The following is a 15,976-nucleotide window of genomic DNA, read 5'->3' as shown; positions in this document are numbered from 1 at the left end:
GCCCAGAAATAGGTTGGGCCAGGCTGACTTTCTCAGGGTTCCCTCAAGAAAACTACGAGGAGATGGTAATCCCGCAGGCCCTTTGACAGTCCTCTCCCAAGTTGCTATTTACGGCCGGGTGACACAGTTTAACCAACAAGCCATCAATTTCATCCTTCAAAACTTTCAGGCCAACAAAATGTTGAGTTACAGAAGCCAGGCACAAAAGAGAACACACTCAGATGTGTAAGTAGGAAAAAATTTCCCAACTGTATGTACACATGACATGTATGCTAGTTTTATTGTCTGAAAATTTTATTTCAAAAATATCCCAAGGACAGCATCACACTTTTTTGGAGATTTCTCTCTATTCAACCTATTGATGTGACCAAGAATACTCTAGGCATTCATCAGTTCTGCGGGAATGGGGCCTTCCCCACCTCTTTCTCAATAAAGAAGAACGTCAAGGAATCAGTGAGGGTCTCTGTTCTCTTTTTCCTCTCTGGACACTCTTCTTACATGGTGCCCAGTGACTGATTCACTGATTCTCAGGATCTCTCTCATTTTCTGATGTATTCATGAGTTCTGTACTATTCCTAAGGCCCCTATAAAGGTGCTTAAGACAAATCTTGTCCTAAGTAGGTAATTCTGACCCTGATTGACTTTGATGCGTTTGTTAAGCTCCTTAATGCCCCTTCTTTTGATTTCCCTTTTAAAAATACTTTCTGTAACTGCAATGAATCATCTTTTTTGATTTCATATTTCAAAGTTTTTAACTATGTAAAATACAGTTCTTCTAACTCCTCTGTCCTAGGTTTCCGAAGGGATGAATTTAAAGCTTTGGGTATGTAAACATTCTTAAACATCCCTGAAACAACTTCTTTAAAAAAAAAAAAAAAAATCCTTCATCTGTTACTTCCCAAACCACTGAGTCTTACATTGATGCTCCACCACTGTGGCCTTAACCTACCTTTCTAGTTTTCATTCCAGCAAGTTTGTCCCTGGCCCTAACTGCAGTGAGCTAGAGCTCCAATCACGTGTATAAACACGGATAAATCCTTTAGATGTTAATAACACATATGTGATAACAATGTTGATTTCTAAAGTCATGAATTAGAAGAATGTGAGGGGACAGAAATGTGTTTATTTTTGTACACACTGCTACAGAGCAAAAAAAAAAAAACCGTATTAAATTGTATATGCACAGTATTTAGAAAATGGAACACATTATTTGGAAAATGGAACACTCACTTCCAAATCTTTTTTTAAACCACTCTACTGAGGTATGACTGGTATGTGAAAAGGTGTATGTATCTAATGTAAATAGCCTGCTGAGCTTGGTGATAAGCATACACTTATGAAACCATCACCACTATCAAGTTTATAAACATATCCATCACCTCCCAAAGTTTCCTCTCACTTATGACTATTATTATTATTTTGTGTGTGCTGGAGGGGTGGTGGTGGGGAAGAAGATAAGAACTATGAACAAAACCCAAATCCCTTAACAGTTCCATCTACCTGGAGTAAGTCCATAATGTTCCTCCTCCAACTTATTTGTAAGCCAAGGTATTTCCAAGGCCAGCTCAAATTTTACTTCTCTAGGAAATTTTGATTCTCAGTATGGAATTCACCTTTCATTATCCTATTCCCAGGTGGTACTAGTGGTAAAGAACCTGCTTGCTGATGCAGGAGACATATGAGATAAAGGTTCGATACTTGGGTCGGGAAGATCCCCTGGAGGAGGGCATGGTAACCCACTCCAGTATTCTTGCCTAGAGAATCCCATGGACAGAGGAGCCTGGTGGGCTACAGTCCACAGGGTTGCAAAGAATCGGACACAACTGAAGCGCCTCAGCACATATACACGTCACTAAAACCACACACACTCAGTCACACACATAAACTGTACATATACTGTGTACAGTATACACAGGACATCTATCTAGGGTTTATTGGATGATGAGTTACTGAGGGAAGGTCTATGTCTTACTCATCTTTTGTTTGCCCTACAGCACCTAAGAGGTTTTGATTTAATAAAAGATAGTCATTTAATAACATTTATTGGACTGTATAGCCAAACAATGGAATTTTGATATGGTTTCTCTTAACTGTTAGTTTTAACTACCACATAGTTAATTGTTCATCAACAGTTTCCTCCTATTGGATCTATGTAGCTTGAATCAAATGCAGCTTAAAATAAATAAGCCACTGCCTAGGGCACTGAACTCCTCTCTGCTTCTTCAGGTTTTTTATTTTTTGGTGTGGTAATTATGTTTATTTTAACAGACAATTTGTTTACATTTCTTGCCTTTATCAGGCCTGTCTCTTAAGTACAGAGAAACTATTTCTGGCTGTTCTGCTTTCCAAGGAAACTGTGCAATTTTCTTTTAAGGTCATGGAATTCTTTTACTTCCACAAGTCTGCTCTGCACCACCTAAGACTTGCAGTTATAAAAACCATTGTTTTCTCAAAAGTCTGGAAATGGACTGCAGGATATAATTAACTACCTAGAACAAACAATACAACACAAATAGATTTTCCCCTCAGAAAATAACTGTTGGCTTATGTGAAACAATCTCACTTTTTTTTAGTGACTAGAAAATTTTGGAGCAAGAAAGCAGTATGTAAACTAAAATATACACAAGTTTCAAGCCAGAAATCAATATAACAGTTTACATGTTCAGTTCAAGCAGCATATCCACATATCAGAAATAGAACAGAAATGCCTATTCCAATAGAAATGCCTACCATCCCCACTCCTATTCCAAACTATAAGCCAATGTAATCACACTATTGGAGTGGGGGGTGAGGAATGAGATTAAAAAAATTATCTGCCAAGTTATACACCTGAAAACCTAAGAGAATTAAATGGAAAAAGTACCAAATTTCAATAAAAGAAAATTTAACAAAGGGCTGTGTAGAGAATGCAAAAAAGAAATACCATTCTTATTAGTGAACAATTCAGGGAAAGACTCCAATTACAGCAATAACCACAAAGACATGTTTAAAACTGGCTTTAGATAAAGGAAAAAGACATTTCTTGTTCTTAGATAGATTCAATGATATGATGGAAGAAATAAGTCAATTCTCTCATTCTGAATTGTATATGAAAAAAAACATAAGGGTAGTCTGGAAAATTCTGAAGTGAAGAAAGATGGGTGGGCACAAGTACTACCACATAAATACATTCTAAAGCTACAGAAGTTGAGAAGTGAAGTATGAATTGATCAAGTTGGGGAGAAGAGCAATGAGAAGGAAAGGAAAATAAAGATGCTTTTCTAAACATATGAAAAGATGTTCCATGTCTTATACATTCTGAGAGGAAAATAAGTATAATGACATACCTTTTATTTTTTCTCACTTTCCAGTGAGGAAAAAATATGAGACAGCTTGATGATAATACTGTAGTGATGAGTTGGGATATAGTTGTGGACAAGAGTGTAATCCGCTAAGTTGCTATGGGGGCATTTTGACAACAAAATGAAATAAAAAATGCATATGCCTTTTGAAATGTATCCTACAGATACACTTCCAAAGACGGTCACAAAAGAGATCATCTATGCAACATGATTTCTAATTGCAAAAGGACTGGTAACAACCCAATGCTCACAGAGAAAGGTTTGGTTGGATAAATTACAGTATGTATACCCAAAACAACAAAACACTATGCAACTGATTATTTTCTAGCAATAGTTTGAAAATATTTTTGAGATGTGTTCATACTAATTTCACATGCTATGTATTATGTTTTATATTAGCAACAAAAACCATGCCCTAAATTTTAACAGTGAAAGACTTCCAAACAGTGGGGAGGGATGTATGTGGGGGAAATTGAACTCGACCTTCTAGCCTAACATCTTGATTCTGAACTCCTCCTTTAGACAATGAAAGGACAAAGTTTCTGGTAGAAATATTTTTAAAAATCTTTTGAAAGGAGTATTGAAACTCTTTCATTGTTTAGAATGAAAGTATCATGAAAACAAATGACCCAGGAACTTGTTAAACTCATTAGGTATGCATATGGAGTGTTCATTTTAAAATGAAGCTGCTCTAGATACTGATAGGAAATGATCTCTAAAATGTGTTTCTAACTTAAAGAAAAAGAAACATGCAAAACTAGAGAGGGCAGTATCTTAACTTTCATGTAAAAAACAAAGGGATGCAAATTACACAAATGTGTATACTTCCACAGAATCTCTGACTATACACAAGAAATTGACAGCTGAGATTGCTCTTGGGGAGGAAGATAAAGGTGGAAAGGGATCTTTTTTCTTTTAAAACTTGTGTACAGGCTTTTTAAAAAAATTAAACAATATGCATGTATTACCTATCTTAAAAAAAAACCAAAAAGATGTTCAAAATCACTAAACAGTAGGGAAATGTAGATCAAAACCATAGTGAGATAGTACTTCACATCCATTGTTATTGTTTAGTTGCTAAGTCATGTCTGACCGAATCTTTGAGACCCCAAGAACTGCAGCCCACCAGGCTCCTCTGTCCATGGGGTTCTCCAGGCAAGAATACTGGAGTGGGTTGCCATTACCTTCTCCAGGGGGTCTTCCTGACCCAGGGATCGAACCCATGTCCCCTGCATTGCAGGCAGATTCTTTACTGCTGAGCCAAGGGGGAAGCCCTGATGGCCCACACCCTTTAGGATGGCTATTATCTAAACAAAGAGAAAATGACAAATGTTGGCCAGCTGTGAAGATGTGGAGAAATGAGAATCTCTGTGCAGTGTTGGTGGGAATGCATTCAATAAAATGTGCAGGTACAGACACTATGGGAAACAGTATGCTGGTTCCTCACAAAGTTAAACTTAGAATTACCGTATGATCCAGCAATTCAACTTCTGGACATATACCCAAAAGATCTGAAAATAGACTTGAACAGATACTTGTACACCCATGTTCATAGCAGCTTTATTCACAACAACCAAAAGGTGTAAACAAGCCAAGTGTCTATCGACAGATGAATGGATAAACAGTATGTGGTATACAACAGAGTATTATTCAACTCTAAAAAGGGAAGAAATTGACACAGACCACAACATGGATGAATCCTGAAGCTATGATGCCAAGTAGTGTCTGGAAGTGGACGGTGGGGCTACACAGCAATGTGAATGTGCTTAAAGTCACTGAGTTTAGCTCAGTTCGGTCACTCAGTCATGTCCGACTCTTTGCGACCCCATGCACTGCAGCACTCCAGGCCTCCCTGTCCATCACCAACTCCCGGAGTTTACTCAAACTCATGTCCATTGAGTTGGTGATGCCATCCAGCCATCTCATCCTCTGTCGTCCCCTTTCCCCCCTGCCTTCAATCTTTCCCAGCATCAGGGTCTTTTCAAATGAGTCAGTTCTTCGCATCAGGTGGCCAAAGTATTGGAGTTTCAGCTGAACGGTACACTTAAAAATGCTTAAAATAGTAAACCCTATGTTGTGTATATTTTATCACAATTAAAAAAATGTAATGCACAAATAGAAAATCTGAAGAGGACTATAGCAGGTAAAGAAAGGGACACAGTCGATTAAAAATCTTCCCAGAAAAGCCCAGGCCCAGATGACTTCACTGATGAAGTCTACCAAGCATTAAAAGAGAAAATAATACCAATTCTTCACACAAACTCTTTTGGAATACAGAGGAGGAGTATTTCCCACCCAACTCATTCTAAGAGAATAATATTACTGATATAAAAGCCAGACAAAGACATCAGAAAAATACTACAGACCAATTTCTCTCATGAATATATATGCAAGAACCATCAACAAAATATCAGCAAATGAAATTGAGCAACATCAGCAAAGGACTTTACCTCATGATCAAGTGGTAATTATGCTTGGAATGCAACACTGATTTAACATTCAAAATTCAACAAAGGTAAAATACTATATTAATATAAAAAAGGACAAAACCCGCATGATCCTGTTGATACACACCGGAAAAATATTTGATAAAATCCAAGACCTATTCATTATAAATGATCAACCAACCAGGGCTAGAAGGGAACATCCTGAACTTGATAAAGGGTATCTATACAGAAAACCCTACAGCTCAGGACTTCCCTGATGGTCCAGTGGTTAAGAATCTTCCGGCCAAATGCAGGGGACACAGGTTTGATTCCTGGTCCAGGAAGCTCCCACATGCTTTGGGGCAACTAAGTCCATGTGCCACAGTTACCGAGCCAACGCACCCCACAGCCCGTGACCCGCAACGAGAAGCCGCCACACAGAAGTCCGCACACCACAGCTAGAGAAGAGCCCGAGCACCCACGGAGACCCGCACCACCATGAACAAACACGCAGAAGCCCTACAGCTTCCATCATACTCAGAGGTGAAAGGCTGAACGCTTTCCCCGGAGACGGGGAAGGGGAGAAGACGGCACCGCTGCTCGCTCCTCTCCCATTCAGCACAGGAGCCTGCGGCCAGGCAAACAGGCCAGAAAGAGAGACGAAAACATGGAGAAATCAGACACAAACGCTTCTGTCCACACAGTATTAACAGTCCCAATATCCATCAACATGGTACATGGATACACAAAATATGGCATGTTCCCGTAAAGCATGACTGAGCAATACGTGCTAGAAGTCAGACAGGTAAGGCTGTGCATCACATGAGTCAATTCATATGAAATGACCAGAAAGGGCAGATTTACCAGACAGAAGGCAGATCAGTGCCTGCCTGCGCCTGGAGGTAGTTATGAGGATTACTAATGGGCTCAAGAGATCTTTCTGGAGTGATGAAAATATTCTAAAACTGGATTGTGATGGCTGTTGCACAACTTTGTAAATTCACTAAAAGTCACTGCACTGTACCTTTTAAATGTATGAGTTTTGTTGTATGTTAACTATACCTCAATAAAACTATTTTAAAAATGTAAAAGAAGGACTTCCCTGGTGGCAGGGTGGATAAAAATCCACCTGCCAATGCAGGGGACATGGGTTTGGTCCCTGGTCCACATGCCTCGGGGCAACTAAGCTCCTGCACCACAACTACTGAGCCCGCAGGTTGCAACTACGGAAGCCTGAGCACCTAGAGCCTGTCCACTGCGGCAAGAGGAGTCACTGCAATGAGAAGCCTGCACACCGCAACTCGGGAGTGGCCTCCCTCACCACAACGAGACAAAGCCCACGTGCAGTGACATAATAATAATCATTAAAAAATTTAAAATTAAAAATGCAAAAAACAATTATATTTTACATTATTAATACTACTGCTTGTTTACCTGTATTTTCACAGGCTGATAAAAAAAATGAGAAGACTTACTAAATTAGAACATCTAATTGTGCATTTCTCTATTTTGTTGGAAGAGAAAAATGCAGAAATAATGTATTCAGGAAAGGCCAATCTTTGCTTAGGCCATAAATTTGACAAAGATTATATAAGACCTTTTATTATTCACCTTCCCTATCCCCTTCATAAGCATGAGTGATGAAAAATAAACTGTACCTTAAGGGCAAAAAGAGAGTTAGTTTTGCAATTTCTATTAAAGAATGGCTTTCTTTAACACCATCTATCTGATTATCTATCCATGAGAGAGCCAAAGTTCATTCGTTTGTGTTTTCTATAAATTTAACTGTTTTAGACCCTTAGGGCATTTCCTTCAGATATATGGTCAACTAGGACAATTGAAGGAGAAGGCAATGGCACCCCACTCCAGTACTCTTGCCTGGAAAATCCCATAGACAGAGGAGCCTGGTAGGCTGCAGTCCATGGGGTTGCAAAGAGTCGGACACGACTGAGTGACTTCACTTTCACTTTTCATTTTCATGCACTGGAGAAGGAAATGGCAACCCACTCCAGTGTTCTTGCCTGGAGAATCCTAGGGATGGGGGAGGGGTGGGCTGCCTGGTGGGCTGCCATCTATGGGGTCCCACAGAGTTGGACACAACTGAAGTGACTCAGCCGCAGCAGCAGGACAATTGAAACTTCCTTATTATTCTCACAGTCAAGTTCCCACCACAGTTCAGTCTGGATCGCTGAGACCCTTGGCGCTCTCAAGCCAACTCCTTTCTTACAGTCCTTCCTGTTCCCCTTTATCCTGTTAGCATTCTTGCCTGTTTCTAAGGATCTCTGACAATTCTGACACCTACCCTCCTGACTTAGCCCTTCCTGATGCCCCAACTCCTAGCTTCATGTCACTGGTCATCCTCTTCTTTTCTGGGGGGTGTGGGGTCTCCTCTGCCATGGAGGCACACCTGACCCAGCTGCCGCTCCACTCTGGCAGACCCCATAATACTGTCGTAATAATTACTGCTCCCACGCATCAGTGTTTTCAAAGCAACACCACAGGTTTGTTGCAAAGTTCCTTTCGAGGATTCTTATGGCCAACAAGTACACACAGCTAGATTTAAAATGGATAACCAACAAGGACCTACTGTATAGCACAGGGAACTCTGCTCAATGTTATGTGGCAGTCTGGATGGGAGGGGAACGAGGGGTGAATTCATACATGTACATGTGTGGCTGAGTCCTTTCACTGTTTACCTAAATTAATCGGCTGTTTTGCTGTTTAGTTACCAAATTGTGTCTGACTCTTCGTGACCCCCATGGAATTAGCTCGCCAGGCTCCTCTGTCCATGGGATTCTCCAGGCAACAATACTGGAGTGGGTTGCCATTTCCTTCTCCAGGGGATTTTCTGGACCCCCGGATTGAACACGGGTCTCCTGCTATACTCCAGTATAAAATGAAAAGTTAAAAAAAAAAAAAAAGATTCTTACGGCACCACTTTTTTATCTGAAGAGATCTGATACACTTTCCCACATCACTACTGTAAGAATGTTTTACTAAACGTGGCTCAATCTAAGAGACAAGAGGATGTGAGAACTCATAAAGGAGACAATTACATTAGTAAGACATATAGTTAAAGAAACAGATGACATCCTTGGCAAGGGTGGGGAAATACATTCTCATACACTACTGGTACAATGGTTAAGCCAGTGGGCAGGCTGGCCATGTCTGTTACAATATTAAGGAGGCATCTTCTAGGATACCATTAAATACATTTTTGGGGGGGCAACAGAGAATGAGATGGTTGGATTGCATCACTGAATCAATGCACGTGAGTTCAAGCAAACGCCGGAGGCTGGTGAAGGACAGGGGAGCCTGGCATGCTGCAGTCCATGGGGTCATAAAGAGTCAGACACAACTTAGTGACAGAATATCAACATTTAAAAAGTACTTGAGGGACCTCCCTGGTGGTTCGGCAGTTAAAAGCAGTCTTTGCAATGCAGAGGACACAGGTACGAACCCTGGTCAAGGAACCAAGACCCCATTTGCCCAGGAGCAACTAAGCCTAGTGCTGCAACTACACTCTGGAGCCCAAACACTGCAACTAGGGGGTCCGTGTACTGCAATCAAAGATCCTGTGTGCCACAACTAAGACCCAACATATGCAAATAAATATATAAGTATTAAGAAACAAAAAATCTACTGAAGCCAGTGCCCAGTGATATCTCTCCACCAGAAAGTTCACTGTAATACTGTCGAACTACACAGTGAGCCTGCTAGACTTTATTTCCCGTAAAGGCAGGGAGTAAATCTGTTTCTCCACTGGAATATATCCATTACCTTAAGCAATGCCTAGCACAGAGAAGGCAGATGTCCAGGAAGATCTGGTGAATGAATAAATGAGCAATGATGACTGAAGGGCAGTTTCTGCCTGGACCTCTGTTGGTGCTGAGTAAGCCAGGAGCGAGCTTTCCATTTGGAATGCTAGTTCTATGGCCATGCTGCACTCTGGGCCCTAGACCTTCAAAGTACACTTTGCTGACAGAGCAAATGGCAGAGGAATCTGAGTACTCAGAGCAAACCAGTTACAAAACAAACGTGTTACTGCAGTTAAAAGCAGCAGCAATGCTGTCATGCTTGTATTGTATGTCAGATTGTGTGTGTGTGTGTGTGCTCAGTCGTGTCAAACTCTTTGCGACCCCATGGGCTGTAGTCCACCAGGCTCCTCTGTCCATGGGATTCTCCAGGCAAGAATACTGGAGGGGGTTACCATTTCTTTCTCCAGGGGATCTTTCTGACCCAGGGATTGAACCAGGTCTCCTGGGTTGGCAGGTGGGTTCTTTACTGGCTGAGCCACCAGGGAAGCCTATTACATATACACAAATATAATATTTTCCTCTTAATTCGTTACTCACCTTGGTGTATATATATATATATTGTTTGCCGTAAGTATAAAAGGTTTAATCTTCAGGGTCACCACCAGGACTTAGAAATGCCCAAGAGTAAAATATCCAGTTTAATCCCAGAGCACAACTGAACAGTGGTTGGGCCTTATGTCAGTTTTCAGAGCTTGAGGAAAACATTCTAAAGGGAAAAAACCTTATCATACTGAGGTGGTGACAGAAAGGGCCTTTCTGAAGCTTGAAATGACATTACACCATAGAGACACACGAGGGCGCTCTAATCAGCCAGCAAAGAAACAGAGCTGGTGAGACCAGGTTGACATTTTAATAACTGGACTGAAAGAGGTGAATTAAGTCCTGGTAAAATTATGTTATTTACAGCAAGCCATTTTCTGTTCCTGATCCAAAGTTTGAGAAGCCAAAAGGATTCTGCAAGTCTTAAAACTGCAGGAAGGATCCACTGCTCTCAGATCCAAGGTAAGGATTAAGCACATCCCTTCCTAATGTTTGTTAAATTGACCTTGAAGCAGGATTTGCCCTTTTCAAGTCAGTATTTTCTTTCAACTCTACAATTCCACTTGGTCCTTTACCTGTCCTCAGCTGGAAGTGGCCCATGAATCCATTTCTTTGCTCCATCTGCTTTCCTAAGAAAAATGGTGAGTTACAAGTTTGCGCCTCCCCCGTCCCCGCCCCAAGCCAGTAGTAATGAAACAGCATTTTGTACAAAGGAGCCCAGACCACTGGAGAAAAATAACTCACGGCCTTCTTGAGGTTTTAAATTCATAAATACAACTACAGCATATAATTTTCTCCATCAAATTCAGAGTACAGCACAGAACGAGTGTTTAAGTGACCTTTCTTTCAGATCTTTAACGAGAGCGCAACAGAACTGCAGAGAGTCCTGGATTCTGAGGCAATCAGGCTCATTTCACTAAGGATTATCATTTATCTTAAAATCACATTCAAACTTTCGTCTCAGCAAAATTACAAATAATTTCATGTGATCAATCCTTGGGGTCAAATTCAATAGTTAAAATGGAAAGTATTAAAACTTTGAATGCCACAGGTATCTGTGGTTTCAGTCATCCTTGTTGACTGAATAAACCAGAAGATTCTCTCCAGCTCTGGAACTATCTACAAGAAGTATGTCAAATGATATAGTTTTGAACCGCTAGTTATTTTATTCACTTTAACATTCATCTATTTGAATGACTAAATTCCTAGCCATGATGTTTCAAACTTGATTTCTGTCGATGAATTTGGTTTTTTTTTTTGGGGGGGGGTGGCTCCCAAAGTCTTTTGTTAAAGACCCTGGTGAGTTCAATTTTCTATGCTTTGCTGAATTTGGCCATCAGGGTATACCCAATTAGGCTCAATCGATACTAAAAGGAGAATAGGCTCTAAAACATGCTAATTTAGAAGATATGTTTCTAATTTTCCTGTTCTTTTCAAAATTGTCCTGATTAATTGAAGATGAATTTTCCTCAAATAAAGTTGCCTGATATCACAAAGAAAAAATGAAAGTGTTAGTCACTCTCAGTCGTGTCCAAATCTTTGCAATCTCATGGACTGTAGCCCACCAGGCTCCTCTGCCCATGGAATTTTCCAGGCAAGAATACTGGAGTGGGCTGCCATTTCCTACTCCAGGGGATCTTCCTGACCCAGGCATCGAACCCTCATCTCTCGAGTTGCCTGCACTGGTAGGCGGATTCTTCATTACTAGCACCACCTGGAAAGCCCAACTGTATGGGAAGTGTGACAAAAAAGAAGTCTAACTTGCTGTCAATGTTTCTGAAACCACTTTGCTGTGTTGAAAGATACTCCTGCATTATAAATCATCAAGTACCAAATGAGTTTTAGTTATTAGGTGGATGAACAATAAAGAGGAAGGGAGTATAGAAAGAATAATATCTCTTCCTCTGAGGCATTTTATGGTTCTTAAAGGAAAAAAAAAAGTTTCTACTTTTTCCACGTTTTCACATCTCTAAATACAGTAAGCAGGAGAATTTTATATGCAAACCAAAGTATATGTAAATTAAAACCTAACTCTGACACCCTCAGCAAATGAGTTGTTATAGGAAAAGAAACCTGCTTCCCACTTGCCTGCCTTCACACCACACACATGAACCATGATTTATCTTTTATTGACGAAACATGGTCTGTGTTTCTACCATTTAGGTGCCAAACTCTTTGGCTTCTATCAGCTGAACCCTCTTCAAGGAAGGCCGGAGCCCACTTGACCTTCTTATCAGTTCAAGAACTACCTTTCCAAAGGAGCTGTATCTGACTCCCCACACACCCCCAGTATCCTCTCAATCCCCAAACCCTGAACATGACCACTCTGTTCACCCAGATGCAGGGGAACTATAACTTTTTCATTACTTTGTATCTTCTTCATTAGATTGCATGCTTCTTTAAGACAAGGGTAGTGACTTTCAATTCTGCATTTTGAAATGTTTGGAAAACTGACCCAAAAGCAAATTGATACTCTCAAGGTTTACTGAACTGTGTGCCCTTCTCCTAACAGAAACAGCTTTAGCTAGAGATAGTTTTGGAACTGAATCCACTTTTCTTACGTTCTCTGACATCTCAAAGAACAGCTGACACTGTGCATGTTATATATGCCTGTACTGTGTGTGGGGACATACACACGGACTTTGCAAAAGCATGCTCAAATAATTAAGAGAAACCTTTTGTTTTTCCTCAAAAACTTCAGAAAGTAAAGCCTGACAATACCTGGCTGCAGGAACATGACTTTTAAAGCCTGAGAAACAGCATCTCACACCTTCTCTACTCAAAATAATTCCAATTAATTAGTTGGAGTAAATTAGTTAAATCTGTGCACACTGAGAATAAAATGGCTCAAAACAAAAGCCTGAGCAGCTTTCCTATAAGCCAAGCGTCTGAGTTGTGTATTGCAAAAATTTTCCAGGTATCCTGGCATGCTCCACATAACCTTAGCTCACGCAGTCCCTACAGCCCTAGACCGTAACGCCATCTAACAGTTCCTCTCAGCCCATCTTATACAGAATTTAAGACTCAAACCATCCAAGATCACACTCTGACTTCGACTTCCTTTGAATGATCAAGGGCAGTTAAGAGTCTATAACAGAGAATTAAATAGGAGATTAAGATCCGCCTAGAATTTTCTAAACTCCGTTCATGTTACCAAACCTTCTCAACAACTGTGAAAAGGAACGCTTAATCAAGTGTCAATCCCGTGGAAAGAAGTGTACCAATTATTACACTCACGTGGCAGCCGAGAAACAAATCAAACCTGGTTCATAAAGCCCAACCTTGGTTCGTATGTGAAGAAAGGTGACAAGATTCAATCTCTTATCTAACCAAAGGGCCGCGCCAAGGGATGAATTACATCTAGCAGTTGTGAAGGGTCTGAGTTGGAATTCAAACTCAACAACAAACATCACCTTTCCTGGCTTCACCCCACCTTCTAGTTCCCTGCCACCCCTCATCCGCGACGGTTCCCTTCCCAAGGTGGAAACGACGAATTCCAAAAGGATATGCCCTCCGATCTAAGAGCGGAGACTCACCAGTTTCATGCTGGACTTTTGGCTGGTCAGTAGCAGTTCCTCGACTTCTCAAACCCAGAAAGCGTCTTCCGGTTCAATCTCCGCCACGGGCCCGCCGAGAGCATCGCGGGACATGCAGTCTTTCTTTCCTACGCCCCTTTCCCGGCGCATCATGGGAAATGTAGTCATCTCTGCGTGAATCATGGGAACCGTGGTCATCTTTCCTTTTCCTCTCTTTCCCCTTAGAACGCCTCCTTCCGTCAGCTCAAATTCATCCGCGCCGCCAATTCATCCTCCTTCTTCACCCCAGCATGATATCATGTCCCTCATCTGGGCCCAGAATCCATGGTATTCTGGGATGTGTAGTCCCTACGGCTCTGGCGCCCCTTTCCCCTCCTCCCTGTGGGAAGGCTCACGGGCGCGGTCCTTGCCGGGAGCTGTAGTTCCCTGGGGCCTCCGGACGCAGAGTCCCGCGCCTTTACTCAAGGGAGACAAAAACTACAACTCCCAGGGCCGCCCGGTGGCAGCAGGTGGGAGCGGGGCTGTTGATATCAATATGGCGGTTGTCAGCCAGACAAAGACAGTCAGTCTGATGTGATTGAGACAAGGGAGGTTTTTCAGGGGGAGACTGGGAGATAGGGGCCTCCCCTCCCCCTTCTCCTCTTCCTGCGCCGGCCTCAACCCCTCCCCAGACCCCTCCCGACGGGCGCCCCACGCGGAAGACACCCCTCCCCCTCCCGCTTTCCCCTCCTCCCTACCTCAGACCTCAGCCCTTCGTACCGGGACGTTGGGGAGGGGGCTGTGCCGGGCGGAGAGAACTCAGCAAGCTTTCTGAGGTGAGTCGAGTGGTTTGGAAGCCTCAAGTCTCTTCAGTCTCTTTCCTCACTTCTTTCTCTTCACTTTTTTTTTTGGGGGGGGGGGTTGGGGCGAGTAAGTGAGTGGGCTGGGGATGGGTCTCTTAAGCGGCCCAACTGAGAGGAGGAAGGAAGCGGGGGGTTTCGAGGGGGTGACCCGAACGCAGGGTCTGGGGTGGGGCAGTTTGTGGGGGCGGTAATCGAAAGGCGTCGGGTGCTCCCAACTCTTATCCCCTGGTTGCCTCCCCAGTGGGCGGAAGGGTTGAATCCTGGAGGTGGGGTCTCCAGTTTGGAGTTTGGGAAACTGTGAGGGGAATTTGAGGTGCGTGGGTTTGTTTGGGGTGCAGAGCTGTGTTTGAAACTGGGTGACGTGCGCTCGGGCGATGGGTTAGCCTTGAATAAATGTCTCTGGAGAGGAAGTTCGAGAGCCGGAGTCGGAGCTTTCAGCTGGGCCTGGGCGGAGAGGCGTGCGCGAGGTGCGGCTCCGGGACCTCTGGGCTAGCGGAGCAGCGCGGAGTGGCCGCGGGGAGCAACTCGTTCGTGTCCCATCGGCGGCTCACACTCCTCCTCCCCGTCTCCCGGGACCCACCTCCACCCCATACTCAGGGCAGGCGCCTCGGAGAGATGAGGTGCGGTGGAGATGGCTTTTTGCATCCTCAAGTCGGTAGCTAGGTGGGAAAGGAAAAGTGTTCTTAATATTTTATTCCGGAACCGTGTTTTGGTTACACTATTGGGGCTACTTGGAAAGGAGTCCTCCACCCATCCTCACCCCGAAACAGTAGGTCTCGTTGGTCGTCTTCGCCTTCCATAAATGAAACATTACTTAAGATTCGGGGGCGGAGGGGTGGGGGTCGGGAGTGCCCACTTGTATACGCGACCCTGTGTGTCTCCTGAAGACACGGAATGACTGTTGTGTATCCTGTGGTTGGGTGACTTATTTTCGTAGTAGGAAAAACTGTTGGAAATTGTTGGGGGGTGCGTGGGGAGTCGCTAAAAGGCGCAGCTTGTATTTTTCGTCTACCCCACCCTGTTCTGTCTTGCATTTGGCTGAAAGCTGGTATGGAAGCGAGAGGAAACATTGGGTGAGTGAAGGGGAGAATGCAGTTGGCATTACAAATACTATACTGTGTAAAGTTGAATGATGGTATAGAGTGATTACCGTTTTTATTTACCCTGAAGCTTTAAAAATCTTACGTAGCATGTAGGGTAGAGTGATGTGACTAGTTAATTTCTATGGGATCCTGCAGGTGTAGAAACCTCTGCCGTCTCTCCCTGCCTGCCTGCCTGCCTTCCCCACCTCCCTTCACTGCTTCGTTTCTGTTTTGGCATGGTACGTTTCTCTTTGATGGACATGCTGCCTCCTGTGCCCGTTTCTTTAGTTGGTTCTATGGGGTTTTGCTTTTAGTGGTTTTGCTGTAAGATGCATCTTTCGATGAAGAGGACCTGCATTTGTTTTTAATTTGCGTTTATTCCGCAGGTAAT

General features: G+C 42.8%; 2 protein-coding genes across 10 annotated transcripts in view; one reads left to right on the top strand and one right to left on the bottom strand.

Annotated features, from left to right (window-relative positions):
- Window positions 1-13,913, bottom strand: part of INTS9 (integrator complex subunit 9) — a 120,848-nt gene extending 106,935 nt beyond the window's left edge. Inside the window, exon 1 of the mRNA XM_043891132.1 lies at window positions 13,662-13,913. Within this exon, the coding sequence (XP_043747067.1) occupies window positions 13,662-13,670 (9 nt within the window). The 5' untranslated portion in view covers window positions 13,671-13,913. The remainder of the gene's footprint in view (window positions 1-13,661) is intronic.
- A 186-nt stretch (window positions 13,914-14,099) lies between these two features.
- Window positions 14,100-15,976, top strand: part of HMBOX1 (homeobox containing 1) — a 200,562-nt gene continuing 198,685 nt past the window's right edge. For 3 of the 9 annotated variants that reach the window (XM_043891133.1, XM_043891141.1, XM_043891140.1), the window contains exon 1: window positions 14,101-14,476. The gene's annotated coding sequence lies outside the window, so the exon portion shown is untranslated. Of the gene's footprint in view, window positions 14,477-15,976 lie in introns of all 9 variants that reach the window. The other 6 variants (XM_043891135.1, XM_043891134.1, XM_043891139.1 and 3 more) reach the window with 5 other exon arrangements.

Source organism: Cervus elaphus, chromosome 29 (genome assembly GCF_910594005.1).
Source record: "Cervus elaphus chromosome 29, mCerEla1.1, whole genome shotgun sequence".
Taxonomy (NCBI): domain Eukaryota; kingdom Metazoa; phylum Chordata; class Mammalia; order Artiodactyla; family Cervidae; genus Cervus; species Cervus elaphus.
Note: the sequence above shows the minus strand (reverse complement) of the source record. Positions and strands in the feature narration are given on the sequence as shown.